Genomic DNA, 16,213 nt, shown 5'->3' with positions numbered 1-16,213 from the left:
TTCTGAATTTAGTATATGTATCTCCACAAAATGTGGCAAGCTTTTAGTCAAATGTACAAGTCTGTTGTACACAAAAAATCAGATGTATTACTAACATATTTGTACTAAGATATGTCTGTGAATTTCCAACTACAGTCTGTTTCACGCTGCCAATTTGAGTGTAAGATGAAGTTCATGCGAAGAATAAAAATACTTCTGTCCATTTTATAGTTTGCATATTGCACTTGCATGACATCTAGAACCTCTGAAATGCATATCTACAGTTTTTTGTATCTGGTATTTACTCACCTCTACCAGGAACTGCCACTAAATCAGCAATTTAAAGTAAGATGAACAGTTAATAACCCTGACATCAAATACATAATACCATGTCACTCTGTAAAAGGTCATGGTATGCACTCTTTTACCCCCACCTGCACACATATGGTTAATCTTGTATAGCAAACTAACCAGACGTACTTAATGTAACAAATCAATACACAATAAAACCAAAACTTATAATGGTTGGAACTCAATGAATCATCAGTTTGGAATTAACCCTCACTTTACCCTGTTATGTAAAAATTAAAACTTGTTTATTGTCATATATACAGAGTATAATATCTATGGTTACAAAATTTCACCAGGTTAACCTGGCATCATCAGGTACAACAACTACAAGTTTAGTATTGCTTCCAGATTTGTTAAAAAATAAAAAATAGTATTACTTTGCAGGGTAAATACCATATAGATAATACACACTCACTTTATAAATATCCAATATAATGACTAGAAGAAAATTGCATTACTCTGGGTATAAAACAATGAGCCTTTTCCAAGACAATTATGATTTAAACTAGGCCCACTTGACTAACATGCCAGCTGACAGAGCAGAGCTTATTTTGCACAATTTGCCAAAAAGCACAAAGACATTAAATAGTTAACTCAACTGTACAAGTAGAAGAACTGTAAGAATGTTTTTTACCCTCCTTGACAATGATTTTCTACTGATAAAGAATTCTTCTATTTTGAGCTCTAGCTAAACTCCCTGGTTTACATGATTCTTTATTCAGCTTCACACATTTTAAATTATTTTTAATATTCTTAATTAAAAGAATTTCAATGATTTTTGTTTAAACCACTTAAAAACCAAGTGGCTAAATGTATCACCCAATTTGTTACATATAAATGTAATTACAAAATAGTCAATTAATGTTGAAGTTACACCAAAATATCTTTTTTCAAATTCTGTTGCCATAAAGAAATAATTTACCAAATGATTTTACATGCAACTGCATACCATAAGAAACAATTTCTAATGCCTCAACACTTATATCTACCTGTCTGTTCACACATGCATTCATTACTGAAAAAAAAATTTTTAAATTGTCATTTTTGTTTATCTATCTATTCATTCATCCATCCATCACATAGCCTAACTTAAAATGAAAACATAAGTTAATTTGAACAAGTCAGACAAATATGTAACAAACATAAGTAATTTAGAACTTATTTTCTTAACATATTTCTAACAATAAAAAAGTTTCATAAATAATTTGAAATTATGGTTTCCTTCTACTCTTAAAGGAATAGGCAATGTGGAGAGGTACTGAAAGTTCATAAATTGTTCAACAGCTTCAGTAGACTTGTGTCTTACTTTAACCAAGAAAATCATCAATCTTGCTTGTTAGGGATATGGAATTCACTGGAGACACATTTATATCAATGTTAAGAATTCATAGTTGATTACAGCAAAATATTGTAAAATAAATATTACTATGGAAGGTATATGTACTCACATCAATATAATTTCCATTAATGTAATCTGGAGACTTCTTTTGTCCAGGAAGTGGTTTCAGTACCACTCTGGTATGATCATAAGCCATGATGTTGACATATCTATTCTTGTTTTTGTTCTCATTCAATTGAGAGAATTCTGAGGAAAAGTTGATGTCAGTTGTCTGTTGGATCATCTAAGTCAGACAATGACTTGTTAATGACAAGTTAAAAATATCTGTAACATAAATATCAATTTTTAAGCATAATAAGTTAGGAACTTTAATGTTATGTGTTATTTTATATATCATTCTTCATGCATTATACTCTATATGATGTACATACACATGTCGAAAATGTTCATGGTATAACTCGTGAGAGACCATGTGTGACTTTAAGTTGTTGGAAAGTACGATACTTTAAGATTTGATGAAATTATCCAATCCAAATACTTAATATTTTCAGCCATTAACTGTACACAATATAATTTACAAACCTATTAGGGCATTAGTGACAATCTATAAAAAGTTTCAGTATTATATTTTTATAAGAGTAAATTTAACCAGAACCTGGTATCATATCATGTAAATAACTGTATTTGTCCTCAATGTTATTAGCATATTCAAGATTTTCCAATTTAATTAGACTTTCTGAAGTTAAATAATAAATATGTTTCAAAATCTATTTCTCTATATTTTAAACATCTAGCCTACTTGATCTTCTGAAAGCAAACTTAATACATTTTCACTGATTATATTTTAACACATATCTTTACATGTATAACTACAATTACAGTAACTTAAGTAAAAGAATAGAAAAACTAAAATTCTTTCAGAAATATTGCTCACTTCTCCACAGTTATGTGTTCTCTTTTATACAAGCAAGTTAACTTTAAAATGTAGCATCTGATTATTGTTAATAACCAGAAAGACAAGTAGTTCATTAGGTTCAATACAGAATACTAAATAAAGTCAATAAGTTCAATTCAACTTTGAATATTTCAACTAAGATGATTGAAATAATCATGAAGTTCAATTAATTATTAGTAAAGTACTTATGCTTATGCTTGACTACATAAATATCTGATTTTCTGTCACAAGAGAGAAGGTGAGTCTGAGTGACTTAAATTCCTGTGATGCTTGATGAGAAACCCTAACCAAATGGTTTGCACATGTCTAACTAAAACAGAAAAAACACATCTTAAGTAATGCTTAAAGTGAGAAAGAAACAAAAATAAGTGGCAATCTGTTCAGTATCATTGTGACTCTTAGTTTTTAATTTCAAAAGCACAGATGTCTCTTCATATATAATCCCAAATGGTATTATAATAGATTTACATACATAATATCAGATAGTTAGCAGTTTATACTATATTATTTATGAAACTGTGCCTACATTAGAGTATACATGTTTTTCTACTGAAACATATTCCAGACGTAAACACCATTCTTTTATCAGATATTCATACTGGGAATAAAACAAAAAAGTTGTACCACATGTGTCATCTAACAATTTCCTAATGAAACATATAAGAAAAATCCATGTGTCAACACAATGCAGCTTCCCAAACTTCAGGCTTAGAATAGCAGCAAAAGAGCTACACAATATCTTTTAAAGAATTTAACAACACAAAAAGAGGAAGAAACAGCACTTTAAATGATAACTTGATCAAGCTACAATTTTAATTTTTTAAAACCAATACACACTCAAAGCTAAGTTTTTATGGTATGGCACTCACTTTCAAATGATTTTTTTGTTTGTTTGTTTGTTGTATTTTGTGATAGATGATAGGGAAGGCAGCTAATCAGCCCACCCACCACCAACTCTTGGCCAATACTTGTCAGCTTGAATAGTGGGATTTGAACATTACTCTTGTAGCATATCTATGACCTCAAAGGGTGAATGTGATTTTCTTTTTGCGGTAACATGACACAAACCATGGAACCTCAGATCCAAAGTCTGGCATGCTAACCACTGGGCCACATCTACCCACCTTCAAATGAAAACTTAATTTTCTTGTAAGAATTAGAAACTAAGCATAAGCCCAATTCATTATAAATTAAAAACCATGTTACAAAACAAACACCTATACTGCACGCAAATGAGGATCCTTGACTACCCAAAAATGAGTTTCAAGCTATAAAAAAGACAATAAATCTTGTAAATTTATTCCCTTACAAAATACAGTAGTATACACATTAGACAAAGCACAAGCAACAAATTCATGCAGTTTCTTTTTAACCTCTTGACCTTAAAATATTGACATTTTTATTCTTAAAATACAATGAGAAAACTTACTTCATATTCTCTAGAAAATCCTATGTCTCCATCAGCGTGTAAGTCTGCTACATGTTTGGCAAATTTGTAAACTGGTATTGATGGATAATCTAAGTCATCTAAACATGAAAATAGGTTATTTATTAGTGTTTGCTACCAACATATACACATTTTTCTATCATCACATATAAGCAAAAATTGTAAACATATACAAAAAATACCTTTTTCATAATTTTTTTCATACATTATAAAACTGAGAACAAAAAACAAGTAAACTCACACTACTGTTAACTAGCAGGTTTCCAACCAAGTGAACTATCGAGACTTAGAGTGCACTAAGCCTCAGACTCATGTCTGTTATTTTTGTGAGAAGAATCACATACCAAAAACTGAAACTGGTTATAACACTAGTTTATATATGAGGAACATGAATTTCAAATCTTCTCAGTCATAGTTCTTAGTTTTTTATAGAAGCTGTAGAAATTCTAGTTCAGTTACAAAGTACACTTGCACATAAAGATTTTTTCTGAAACTTACCTCTGTGTTTTGTTTAAAATATTTAATGTTTCACTGTAATTTATAACAGTTCTTTTTGTATTTTCAAGACATGAAGAACAATATAACAATATTTGATAATTATGTATAACCAAAATAGAATAGAATATGAAGAGCTGCTAAAATTTTACAATAAAACTTGTATTAATTATAAGTAACAGCCAAGCTACAAAAAGCTTCTTGACTACTCTGCCCTAGGTCATCAGTTGGTTACTCTTGCTGCTAGTGGTGTTTTCAGCCCTTAATCCAAGAACATCTGATGAGGTTGGATCTGCATGATATTAACTGAAGCAGAACTGTCAGACATAAAGATTAATGCACCATGCATATTACATCTGGCCAATGTAGTTATTAGTATTTAAGAAATTTAATGTTATATAATAATCTAGCTAAGATTATAAGAACTATAATGTAATGCCTCAATAAATTTATGTTATTTATTGTTGAAAGGTAAGATTTTTTACAGCTTTAGTTCTTACCAAAGGCATCAGATAACTGAGGGGAGGCTCTATTGCCTGGGGGGTCGTCAAGGTAATAATACGCAACCTGGAAATATTTTCTGTTTAAAAAAAAAACAAAAAACTAATTATCAGTACAATAAAAGAATTAATTGTAAATAGTATACCACAAAGACTACATCTAAATATGATATCACTACCAACACTTAAATTTCAGAATTAGTATAATTTGATATATATTTTGCCAACTCTTTTTAACCCATTAACTGCGAATGACAGATATTTCCGTCATTGAAGTTCTATGGCTCAGCTGCGAATGATGGAAATATCCGTCAGTCGCACATATATAACTCTATGTGAATGATGAAAATTACCATTTTATTGTGATTGATGGCAACTCAGTTTTATCTGTGAGTCAGAAAACGGCAACCGAGCTGCTCCTGCCGCAGTTAATGGGTTAATCAACTACAAAATAAACAAAGTGATTAAATAGAACAAGAAACAAGATAAACATTTTAAGGTTGTCTATTTAAATTTACTGATATTCATCCATCAGCCAATCTGTAAAATAATTTCAAAAATTTAATCAGATCTACCTTTCTCAGAAGACCCTGGTTACAGAGTTTTCTATTTCCCATTCTACTAATCTATCACTCATGCTATTATCTACTAACTGAAAATCACATAAACAGATTTAGTTTTTTGGCTGGTTACTTTCTTATCTATTTCTCACTTATCTACCATCTACTAACTTAAAATCACAACAACAGATTTATCTTTCTTCCCTGGTTACAGAGTTTTCTATTTCCCACTTGTCTACTATCTACTGACTGAAAATCACATAATCAAATCTACCTTTCTTCCCTGGTTACATTGCTATTTCCCACTCTACTAATTTACCACTCATCTTCCATCTGCTGACTGAAAATCATGTGATCCAACTATGTAAAACTGGTTTTACTATACAAAAAAAGAGAAAGAACCCACTCAAAGCTTAGATATATCTTATGATTGCAACTATTTTCAGCATGTTAGCAGATTATTTGTCTCAAGCCCAGACTCATGCATGAGAAATTTTTGGGTTTTCTGGGTAAAATCTAATTTACACAGCTAGCCCAGAAAGTTCTTGCTCTAGTGAACTTAATGAGGTTATTGTTATTTTTCTCACACAATATACTTTTAATATGCCCTTACCTCCAGAGTGTGATAGACACAATAGCCAAAAGAAAAGCAAATGAAGCACAGACAACTCCAGCTATCAAACCAGCACTGACATTTGACTGCACAAATGGAGAATTTGTAAATGCTAAAAAAGAAAAAAAAACTATTTTTAGCATTTAAAAAAAATATAAGACGTGATAAGCTGAATTATCTAGAGGTTTAATGTCTTTGTAACTTAGCCATCAAAGTATAATTTCCACTTAAAAATGGCTTAGGAAGAAATGTGATCTTTACATATGTAGTTTTAAACTTAGAAGAACTCTGAGTAAATAAAAAAAGATAAATAATAGTTAATCATTTTTTACCTTTATCTATAAATCACTCATATCTACAAGGAAAATACTAAAGAAATATCATATAGGATAGAAAAATAAGAAATTACAAAACTAAAAACCCAAGAATGTTTGAAAGGTAGATCTTTCTTTTTCATAGGTTTATTTAATTCAATATCAAAACCTTAGTTCATTACTAAGTTAACATTACTGCTTTTAAAGCAATATTGGTGAAGAATCAAATTTTGTTGTTTGTATTTAATTGTTTTTCTCAATTTTTTTACTTACTCTACTTTTTTCTGAAGCAGTCTCAGCAATGAATGTTATACTAAGATGTACCAAATGTAAGTAACTGAAAAATTATTTATTAACAAATTTCAACCATAAACAATTTCATAAAGAGTTTATATTTGAATTTTCTATCCATTCTTAAAGAAACAAGCATAAGACTGAGTGAAATGCTCACTTCAGACATTATGTGAAATTGTCTTGAGATGCTGACTTAACTGTAGCTTTCTTTTTAGGTCATACACATTGACCATATTGTAGATGAACATTATGCAGCGGAGAACGGAAAGGGTATTGAATACATTCTTAAATCATTCAATCACTTCAGCAGACTGTGGCTTTAATCAAGATAACCATAAATCTTGCTAGAATAACGAGCAACCTGCCCAATTAGAACAAATTTTTACTTGTTAATATGTAATAATTATGTATGAGAAATTGAACAGATTTGTAACTAATGGAGTCTGAGATTTGATGATACTATCAAAAGTCTTCATATGTAAACAGTGTCATAGTTTATTTCTAGTTGTAACAGTTATTTACTACTTAAAGATATTTAAAAACAATTATATAGCATCATCAATATATTTATGTCCAAACTCTATAGGTAGGAAAACCTTAGAGATTCTTAAAAATTCCAGATCACCACGTGTAGACTTGGACAAAAAATATAAACAAAATGGTAAGCAAGGCAATATTTTATAACTTCACAAAATCCATTTAATATGAATCATAAAAGAAGAAATAAACTGTATATACACCTACTTACTTTGACACTTGCTGAGGAGAAGCACCTTTCGAGAGTCAGAAAAATAACCCTTATACAGTTTGTTTGGCTCAATAATACTTCGAGTTGCTCCACAAACCTTTATTTCATACATGGTGTTGGCTGTTAGATTAGGAATGACCAACTGAAATATGCAACAACTATGTATATTAATGTACTATGCTTGGCACTTATATTAAAAAAAATACACACTTTAAAAGAACTTGTACATAAATATATATATATATTCACACACATGCACACACACACACATGTAGAAGATGCTCTGAAATAACTGGGAAAATACATTCTTCAGATGCCTTCTTTAATAGATAAGATAAGTAAGCATGTTACCTAAGTATTAATAGTAAGCCTGTGGTAATTGGATCTCAAACAATAGTCTAATTATTAACTATTTTATAACTAGATACTAATTACTAACTACTTTTTATCACACGTTTTGGCTGCTAATCGGCTGCTTTCTTCAAGGAAGTCTTGAGAAAGACTATTTCTGCGTTATTAGTGGCTGGGTCGTCATTTAAAATATGAACCAACTAAGATTTAATATTTGAAAGTTTTTCACAATGGGCATCAATCTAGGTCTTGTTGGTTTCTATACTAGGTTGACTAAATGCAAGTGTCGTCAGTTAGTTACTAATTAATGATTAGACTTAGGTGATCATGTAGGCTAGTAACCATGACAATGTATCAAGTCACTTGTTTAATCTTGTTCTGTTAATAAATTCTAGGAAAAGTGCTGCCTTTAAAAACACAAAAGAGTTATAATTTACTCTTGTCTGGAAATGAAAATATGCATTTTTTACTGAAACTACAATTTTTACCTAGATCAGTCTAACCCAATTTTCTGAATAGGTTTTAGATGCATTTATTTGTTGTGTGTGCATGTGTGTGTTTGTGTCTCTGTATATATATATATTGCATACAGGAAGAAAAAAGACTAAGAGCTACAAATTAACACATGTTTATCCATAAGTGAAGCAAACATGGTGGAATAAATCAAAACATAAAGTAACGTTATAGTAGCTGTAGCTACACATGACCAAAGAGTTACATGTGTGATTTTTGCTTTCCCTCAATGAGGCTTCAAAACTAGTTATATTTAGATTATTCTCACAAGAACTTTTACGCATGACTAAAATTACACATTTCAAAAATATAACTGGCAATTGATGGCAAATTTCATACATCAATATGAGATGAAAAAGCAAAGTCACATTATCCAAATATGAATATTTGATTTAGAATTATATAACTTTTAAAAAGCTTGGATGCACTTAAATCAAATGAATTAAATAATTCTCAATTATTCAGGTTCTTTATGCTTGTTGCTAACCTAATAATTATTCATTTAATTGTATTATTTATTGACTAAAATACGAATATCTGGCATATCACTTATTATTTCAGTGAGTATAAACTAGAAAAAAAAAAACGCTCTAATGAAAAGAGATTTATTTACAAGAATACACAGGACAGTAGATACTTCAAGTAGAAGTGGCTATCACCAAGCCAAGTAAAAATGTAAGTTAATAAGTTACAATGAATAACATATACAACATATGTGATATAACATACATACCTAGCATCATCAGATCCTTAATATTTAATTAATGAAATGCTATTTGAACTTTTTTCACATCATTAAAAATGTGTATTTAGGTACAACATGCAAACAAATTTTTTAACAGCCATGAAATAAAAGAAAATACTGTACTGATTGATCAATCCTGTCATGTGAAACTTCCAATGCAATTTCTTCAAACTTCCATGAATGTTCGGAGCGATAGTATACAAAATAATAATCTATCTGGTTATAATACTTTTGAGGACGTTCCCACTGCAGAAAGAGGCTATCCAGAGTTGGGCAAGTTAAATTGGAAATGTGTGGAGCACTTGGACCTAAAACAAAGGTGATATTGTAGGTAACCTAGAATGCGTTTTTCATACACTTAATTTAAGTAATTCATGATACAATGTTATGTATATATTAATGAAATCATTAATGTCATACAAATCAACCAAGCTCATTTCATTATGACTATAGTATATTATGTAGAAGTAATTTTGTCAAGAAATCCTTTTATAGAAAAGAAGCTTTTATATTTCATTTATATGATCAGAAAATATAATTTAAAGCATATCTAGTGTCTCTGAATTACTATTTCATTTAATACTTCATGTTAGTTGCTTTAGAAAACAATAATAATATCTAATAAAATAGGCAAAAAAGTGTATTTATATGCTTACAATCATTTAGTCAAGTGGATACATGCAGTTCAAAAAAGTTTAATTGCATATAAAATTTAATAATCTAATTCACTTGCTGCCTCACTGAAATCTTCTAAATGAGATTAATTCCATTTTAGATCAATTCTTAATCACAGAGTGCTTTGTGGAAAGAAACCAGAACTGCATGGAAAGTTATAATTTTCATGTCAAGGATTATATATACTGATAATCATTTTTAAATCTGAGAAGATTTATTTACTATGAAGATAAAATTTCACAAATCAAATATATAACCAAAATAAGCTTCTCAAACTAGTCTATCAAGTATCAACAAGATATAATTTTTGTTTTTTCAAATTTCCGTTTTTAACTTGTAGAAAAAATGGGCAAAAACTACTAAGAATAACAATTTTTTCATGAATACATTTGAGAAAATAAGAATAAGATCTTAAAATATTTTAATAGATTACATTATTTTAAAATAATCAGTTCCCCCAATAACTGCTAGTCCTATCAAGACTTAACCAGCAAATAGATATGTAAATATTTTCATGTCTATAAATATAAATATGCAATATTTTTTAAGCATGCAATTAAATATGTTTGCATGTTTTGTCATATGTCACATTTTAGAACCTCCCAGTGGCACAGTGATATTTCTGTGGATTTATACAACTAGAAACCAGGTTGTGGTGAGCAGAACACAGATAGCTCTTTGTGTAGCTTTGTGCTTATTGACAAACAACAACAACAAAATCATAATTTAGAATTGAAGTATTTTGATTTCAGCTTACTGTTTAATCATTTTAAGCAATGAACATACAGTTTACTGTATTTTAGTTAATATTAATGGCCAAGTTGTAGCTTAGTGATTATGATATTAAGAAACATACTGAAAGAAATATTTTGATATAATGCATCTTTAAAGGAAGTAAATTTAAGAAGAAAAAAAGGTGATCAGGTTAGTTTGAATTATGAAGTATGCTATTTTTTGGTTAATATTTCTCACTATAAGTCTTCACTGTTCTTCCTCTATGAATGCTGTTTAAATACTCGGATCCCCTTTCATGTCATATGAGTGTTTGTATCCTAGTCAAGTTCTTCTAAAAGCATCAAATAAAACTTTTTTCACAAACAATACTGTCTTGGAAGATTCAAGATGTCTCAAAATTTCTTCTTTAAGTCTATTATAGGAAAGCAATAATTGGATTAAAAAAATTTGACTTCCAGGTAGAAGTAAGCAGGTAAAAAGTAGACATTGAAGTGAAGAAAGTTTCCATGATTAAATCATTCATTAGTTTGAAACTTTATATTGTAAAGAGGTGAATTGGTAATGAGAAGAAAGCATGAAAGGAATAAATTATTTGAATACAAGTAGGAGTTAGATAAGTTTTTCTTTTATACTTTTAATCTCTACTAAGAGTTGGTTTCTTAGTAGTCTTGATGGTTAATGCTTCACTGGACAATGTGTGTGTGTATGTGTGTTTGCTACCAATACCATTCTTTGTACTTTATGCTTTTAAAATGCAAAATATTAGGTTACATTGAGTAATACTGTATGAAACATTAGAATGGAGTTAGATGTCTGCCAATCCTGAAAACACTTCTCAGATAAGCCATAAAGGTGACACTGAATTAAAAAATTAAAAGCAGAATTAACACAGAATATGTTTAGTATGTAAGCTTAAAAATAGAACAAAAATTTCTATGGTTCATTTATGTAGTAATTTTCTAAGCTCTTATTCATTTAGAAACCCAATAAAATATCACTTTTAAGTCTAATTATTTTGAAATTTATAATTTATTATACTTTACAAATGGGTTACAGAGTGGCTGTTGTATTGAAAAGTAAAACAAGATAGAACCAAAACATAAAACTGCATGAAACAATTAAAGTTTGAAACACTGATTAATGTAAAAACTTATATCTCACTAATGAATACTCTGTGATCATTATTTCCAGTAACTGAAGCAATAACAACAATTAATATTTTCTTAAACATAATGAAATGACTATACTCACAACTGAACAGTAATTATCACTACTTCTGATTGAAGCATTATTTAATCACTTTGACATAAAACAAAAGAGCTACACAAACAGCTAGCTAGTCTCTTTATTAATCCTGAAGTGGGTCAGCATTAGGTTTAGAAGTCACTTGTATTGTTTTTCTAAATGTTGAAGCTTCAGGTGATAAGCACATGTAAACAAAATGCTATGAAGAGATTACTATAACCATCCAACTATACTACTCCACAAAATCCTTTCAGTTTACATCTTAACTAACTGACATCAACAACATAAACATACTCATTCCTTAGTGGAAAATATACTTATAAATTAGGAATATTCTTGTTACCAAACAAGCACCTTGCACATCTGTACGTAGTTTTAACTTTTGACTAGGTTGGCCTTCAAACTTCCAAGTGAAAGACTTCAACCAGATGATGTATTCAGTGTAGGGTTCTGAAACAAAAAAGTAAAAATCTGTTTTAAAAACAATGATGTTAACACACAGTTATACTAAAAAAACCTAATTTATAGATATATACCAGACTTACCATTACCAGCTTGTGTTCCCCAATTTCATTTAAGACATTAACCATGTGCAAAATTTCTAAAATATTTTTAATTTTTCTTATAAAATAAACGTTTTGTCTACTTCCCTAAGTCCTATTACTTACATAAAATATTATGAATTTAACCAGATTAGTATAACTTATGCATGAGCAGTTCTTCAAAAAATGTTTTTAAACTAAGAACAAAGTTCCTTCATTAATTAATTTATTATTTCCATACTTCTATATATATACTGAACTCTACCATAATTTTCTAATGATAAATTTAAAATAATAGTGGTACTTATTGATTTAGTCATATCTTAAAGAAAAATATTGAAAAATTTCCATCATACAACTTCTTTCTTCATGTGACTGGGTCATTTGACGTCTCTTTTGCAGTGTGTTTTCAATAAAGAAAAGAAAGCTCCATTAAAGAATATCTAAGTTTAGAGACATCTAATTCAACTTTTCAGGCTTTCTAAAGCCCCCTTTGAATGCCTTAGGAGAGCCATTTTATGAAGCTCATTTCAAGAAACAAAGTATAAAAATCCATTAGTACAGCACCAGAGATTTCACATAGATATCTGTAAATGATGGAGATGTAATGTCTTGAAACGTTTTTGATTGGCTGTAAGATTACAAGGACTGACTCAAGCAACTTGGTAGAAATTCATTTTTCTATGTCATGCATGAATTGATGAGAAAGAAAAAAAACTGAGAACAAAACATTTTCTACATAGTTGTATGAATTTGTTTTGTCATTTATGAAAGTTAAAAGTTAAGATTTTTTTTTTGTTACTGTACCAGAAGCATACAACAACCATAAAACAAAATGAAATGTCTATTCTGTTGAATGACATTAGAAGACATACTTCTATCACAAAGGCTTACATATCTGTATATGAATGTTTCAGTGTCACGATAAATTCCTAACTATTACCTATTAAAAGTTTCTTTCTCTGTTTGAAATATGTTTAGGAAGAAACTTGTGAATGCAGCATACCTTATGCAGTTGTTTTCTTTTAGACTTTTTTGTTTATTTTTAACTTGTGCTAGCTATCTTTTAAAATAAAATGACAAACTTATTTGATTGTCTCAAGAATTCTTTTACGTATTAAATATAAATCTATGTTAAGAGTGTTAACCCTTGCATAAATGACATAAAACAAGAATCTTTATTCTCTGTAATAAAGTAAACTCTTCATAGATTCAATTAATTCTTTATGTCCCATAAGGTTTGTTTTATATATTTTATCTACTCTAGCAAGATTTGAATTCTGAATGATTCTATGTTTATGTTTGGGAAACTCACTTACTAAGTTACTTCTAAGAAGTCATCAGTACATGAAGTCCACTTTTTTTCATATCTTTTCAAATACTACATCATTCTTAGCCTTACTAGTTACTGTAATACTGATGATATTTGTAATACCATACAACACAAATATGGAGTTGTGTTTAATTCTTAATAATATGCATGGTTTATTTTCTCTTACATTTTCATATTTTTTTTCTCTCCCACTTTCTAAAAAAATCACATCTCTTCACATAACAGATAAATCATTTAAATAAGTAAACACCTATTCAGTTGGTTAAATTTTAGATTGTACTATAATTTATAAAGCCATTAGCAAATTATTTTTTATGTTTTTATTATGGTGAACAGTATAACTTACGTAAGTTAGTTAATAAGTAATCCATAACTGGCAACGGTTTTAAGACTTTTTCTATTTCTGTCAAGTTTCGAGCAGGTTGTAAGTAGTATATGTGGTAACCTAGTATTATTCCATTGGGATGGTCTGGTTCTTCCCAGTGGAGCCGCACTGTGTTGTTGGAGATCCACACTAGGGAAAAGTTGCGAGGTGGGCTTGGAACTGCACAAAACCAAAATTAGTAGTCATTCTTACTTTTTTTTTTTGCTATTAATATAGGTCACTACACTACAGCTTTTACAACAAACATCATTACGTAGTACAATGAAGCACATGGAAAAATCAAATGCAAATAGACCTAATATAATGTTTTTTGTCATGCTCTTGTTGCATGTGTATGAAACCGTTTTTGACTACATTTAACATCCAGTTCACATTTTCCAGTAAAGAATAAGGTTATTATCTTGAATGGAAATCAACTTTTTAATTAAACGTCAGTTGAGATGTTGCCAAGTTACGGTACCAATCGTTTATATATATATATATATACGGATGCATTTTAATAGAAAGTGTATTAGGGGCTTACGGAATGGATGACATAGACATTCATGTACGAGAAAATACATACAATATGAAAAAATCCAGAGCTATTACGGACTCACAGCACAAAAATCCGAGGTTCGATTTCCTGCGGTGGAGTAAGCATGCGCATATAGCTTATTGTATAGCTTTGCGCTAAAACAAACAAGCTAGTCATTAATACGCGAATACATATTACCAGTGCCAAATAGGGAGATTGATTTGACTAGCATAATTGACATTTTGAACTTTGAAGATACAGGTGACTTTAACTTGCACTTGCCTAGGCTAGGCTTTCAAAAAAATGGTGCTCAGTATGCTGTTAAAAACATTGATCCTAGTAGGTAGAAACTCAACGCATTTTATTGATTATGGTGTGTTTGATAAGTCCCACGAACATTCATCCCACGCAGTTAGAGGCTAACCACCCACACTAGTAAACCTTTCACAAGTTTCTGAGATAAAGGGCTACGTAATCCAATAGTTTGCTAGGCAAAATAAGCAACAGCTAACATTTTTGGCCAATCAAATATTATGAGAGCGCTGCACAACAAGGTGAAAATGCTATATGAACAGAGCATAGCGAGGTGGGGAATTTTTTATGGCTACAAAGAAGTGGAAATTTCATACTACTAAATAAAGCTTGCGCTAATAACACTACCAATTTTTCAACTTCAAGGGTTAAACGACTAGGTGTAGCTAAGGTATATACAAGTATGCACTATTTGTTTGGTTTGTTATAGATTTCGCGCAAAGCTACACGAGGGCTATCTGCTCTAGCTGTCCCTAATTTAGCAGTGTAAGACTAGAGGGAAGGCAGCTAGTCATCACCACCCACCGCCAACTCTTGGGTTACTCTTTTACCAACGAATAGTGGAATTGACCGTGACATTATAACACCCCCACGGCTGAAATGGCGAGCATGTTTGGTGTGACGGGGATTCGAACCCGCGACCCTCAGATTGCGAGTCGAGCGCCCTAACCACCTGGCCATACCGAGCCTTTCACAGAGCTATTGGAAAACTTTGGCATTTCAAATTCAGCAAATGACGAACTCTTCCCAACAAACCTAAAATTTCGGTTAAGCGTGTTCTATAGCGTACATAAGACGACTGGTAGACTTCCTACTGTGGAGGTCTAATCATAGGCGTCCGCAGGGGGATAGGGAGCACCTCCCCTGGAAAATGAGAAACATAATTCTTTCTATATTCATTCAGCATATGTATATGAATCTTTCATTCAGATCACAATTTCACACTACTCCCCCCCCCCCCCTGGAAAACTTTGCCCCTCCCTGGAAAAATTTCTGCGGACGCCCATGGGTCTGATGCATTGACTATTTATTTTATTAGCAGAATCCAACAACCTAGTAGCTTTAAAGCAGTGTCCACTCATACATTTTGGTACTAAATGCAGTTTGTTTTTTTATATTAGCACAATTATTGCTTGTTTTAAACTTAAAACAACATTTACTGCCTTGTGGCATCTAAATATTGTTACGTTTCTGGTCGTTAGTTAATTTTCCGTAAAAATTCTTTCCGAAGAAACTTTAGCGATACAAGTCCTCTCTCAAATAAA

The 16,213-nt window shown here is 30.5% G+C and overlaps 1 protein-coding gene across 1 annotated transcript in view; it reads right to left on the bottom strand.

The window, feature by feature from the left end:
* Positions 1–16,213, bottom strand: part of LOC106460778 (tyrosine-protein phosphatase 99A-like) — a gene marked incomplete at its 5' end in the record, with an annotated part of 67,332 nt that overhangs the window by 23,550 nt on the left and 27,569 nt on the right. Inside the window, 8 exons of the mRNA XM_022387562.1 lie at positions 1,779–1,952; positions 4,054–4,151; positions 5,067–5,146; positions 6,240–6,351; positions 7,596–7,737; positions 9,328–9,512; positions 12,214–12,309; positions 14,081–14,278. Of these exons, the coding sequence (XP_022243270.1) occupies positions 1,779–1,952; positions 4,054–4,151; positions 5,067–5,146; positions 6,240–6,351; positions 7,596–7,737; positions 9,328–9,512; positions 12,214–12,309; positions 14,081–14,278 (1,085 nt within the window). The remainder of the gene's footprint in view (positions 1–1,778; positions 1,953–4,053; positions 4,152–5,066; positions 5,147–6,239; positions 6,352–7,595; positions 7,738–9,327; positions 9,513–12,213; positions 12,310–14,080; positions 14,279–16,213) is intronic.

The sequence above is a fragment of the Limulus polyphemus genome, unplaced genomic scaffold (assembly GCF_000517525.1).
Source record: "Limulus polyphemus unplaced genomic scaffold, Limulus_polyphemus-2.1.2 Scaffold835, whole genome shotgun sequence".
Classification (NCBI taxonomy): domain Eukaryota; kingdom Metazoa; phylum Arthropoda; class Merostomata; order Xiphosura; family Limulidae; genus Limulus; species Limulus polyphemus.
Note: the sequence above shows the minus strand (reverse complement) of the source record. Positions and strands in the feature narration are given on the sequence as shown.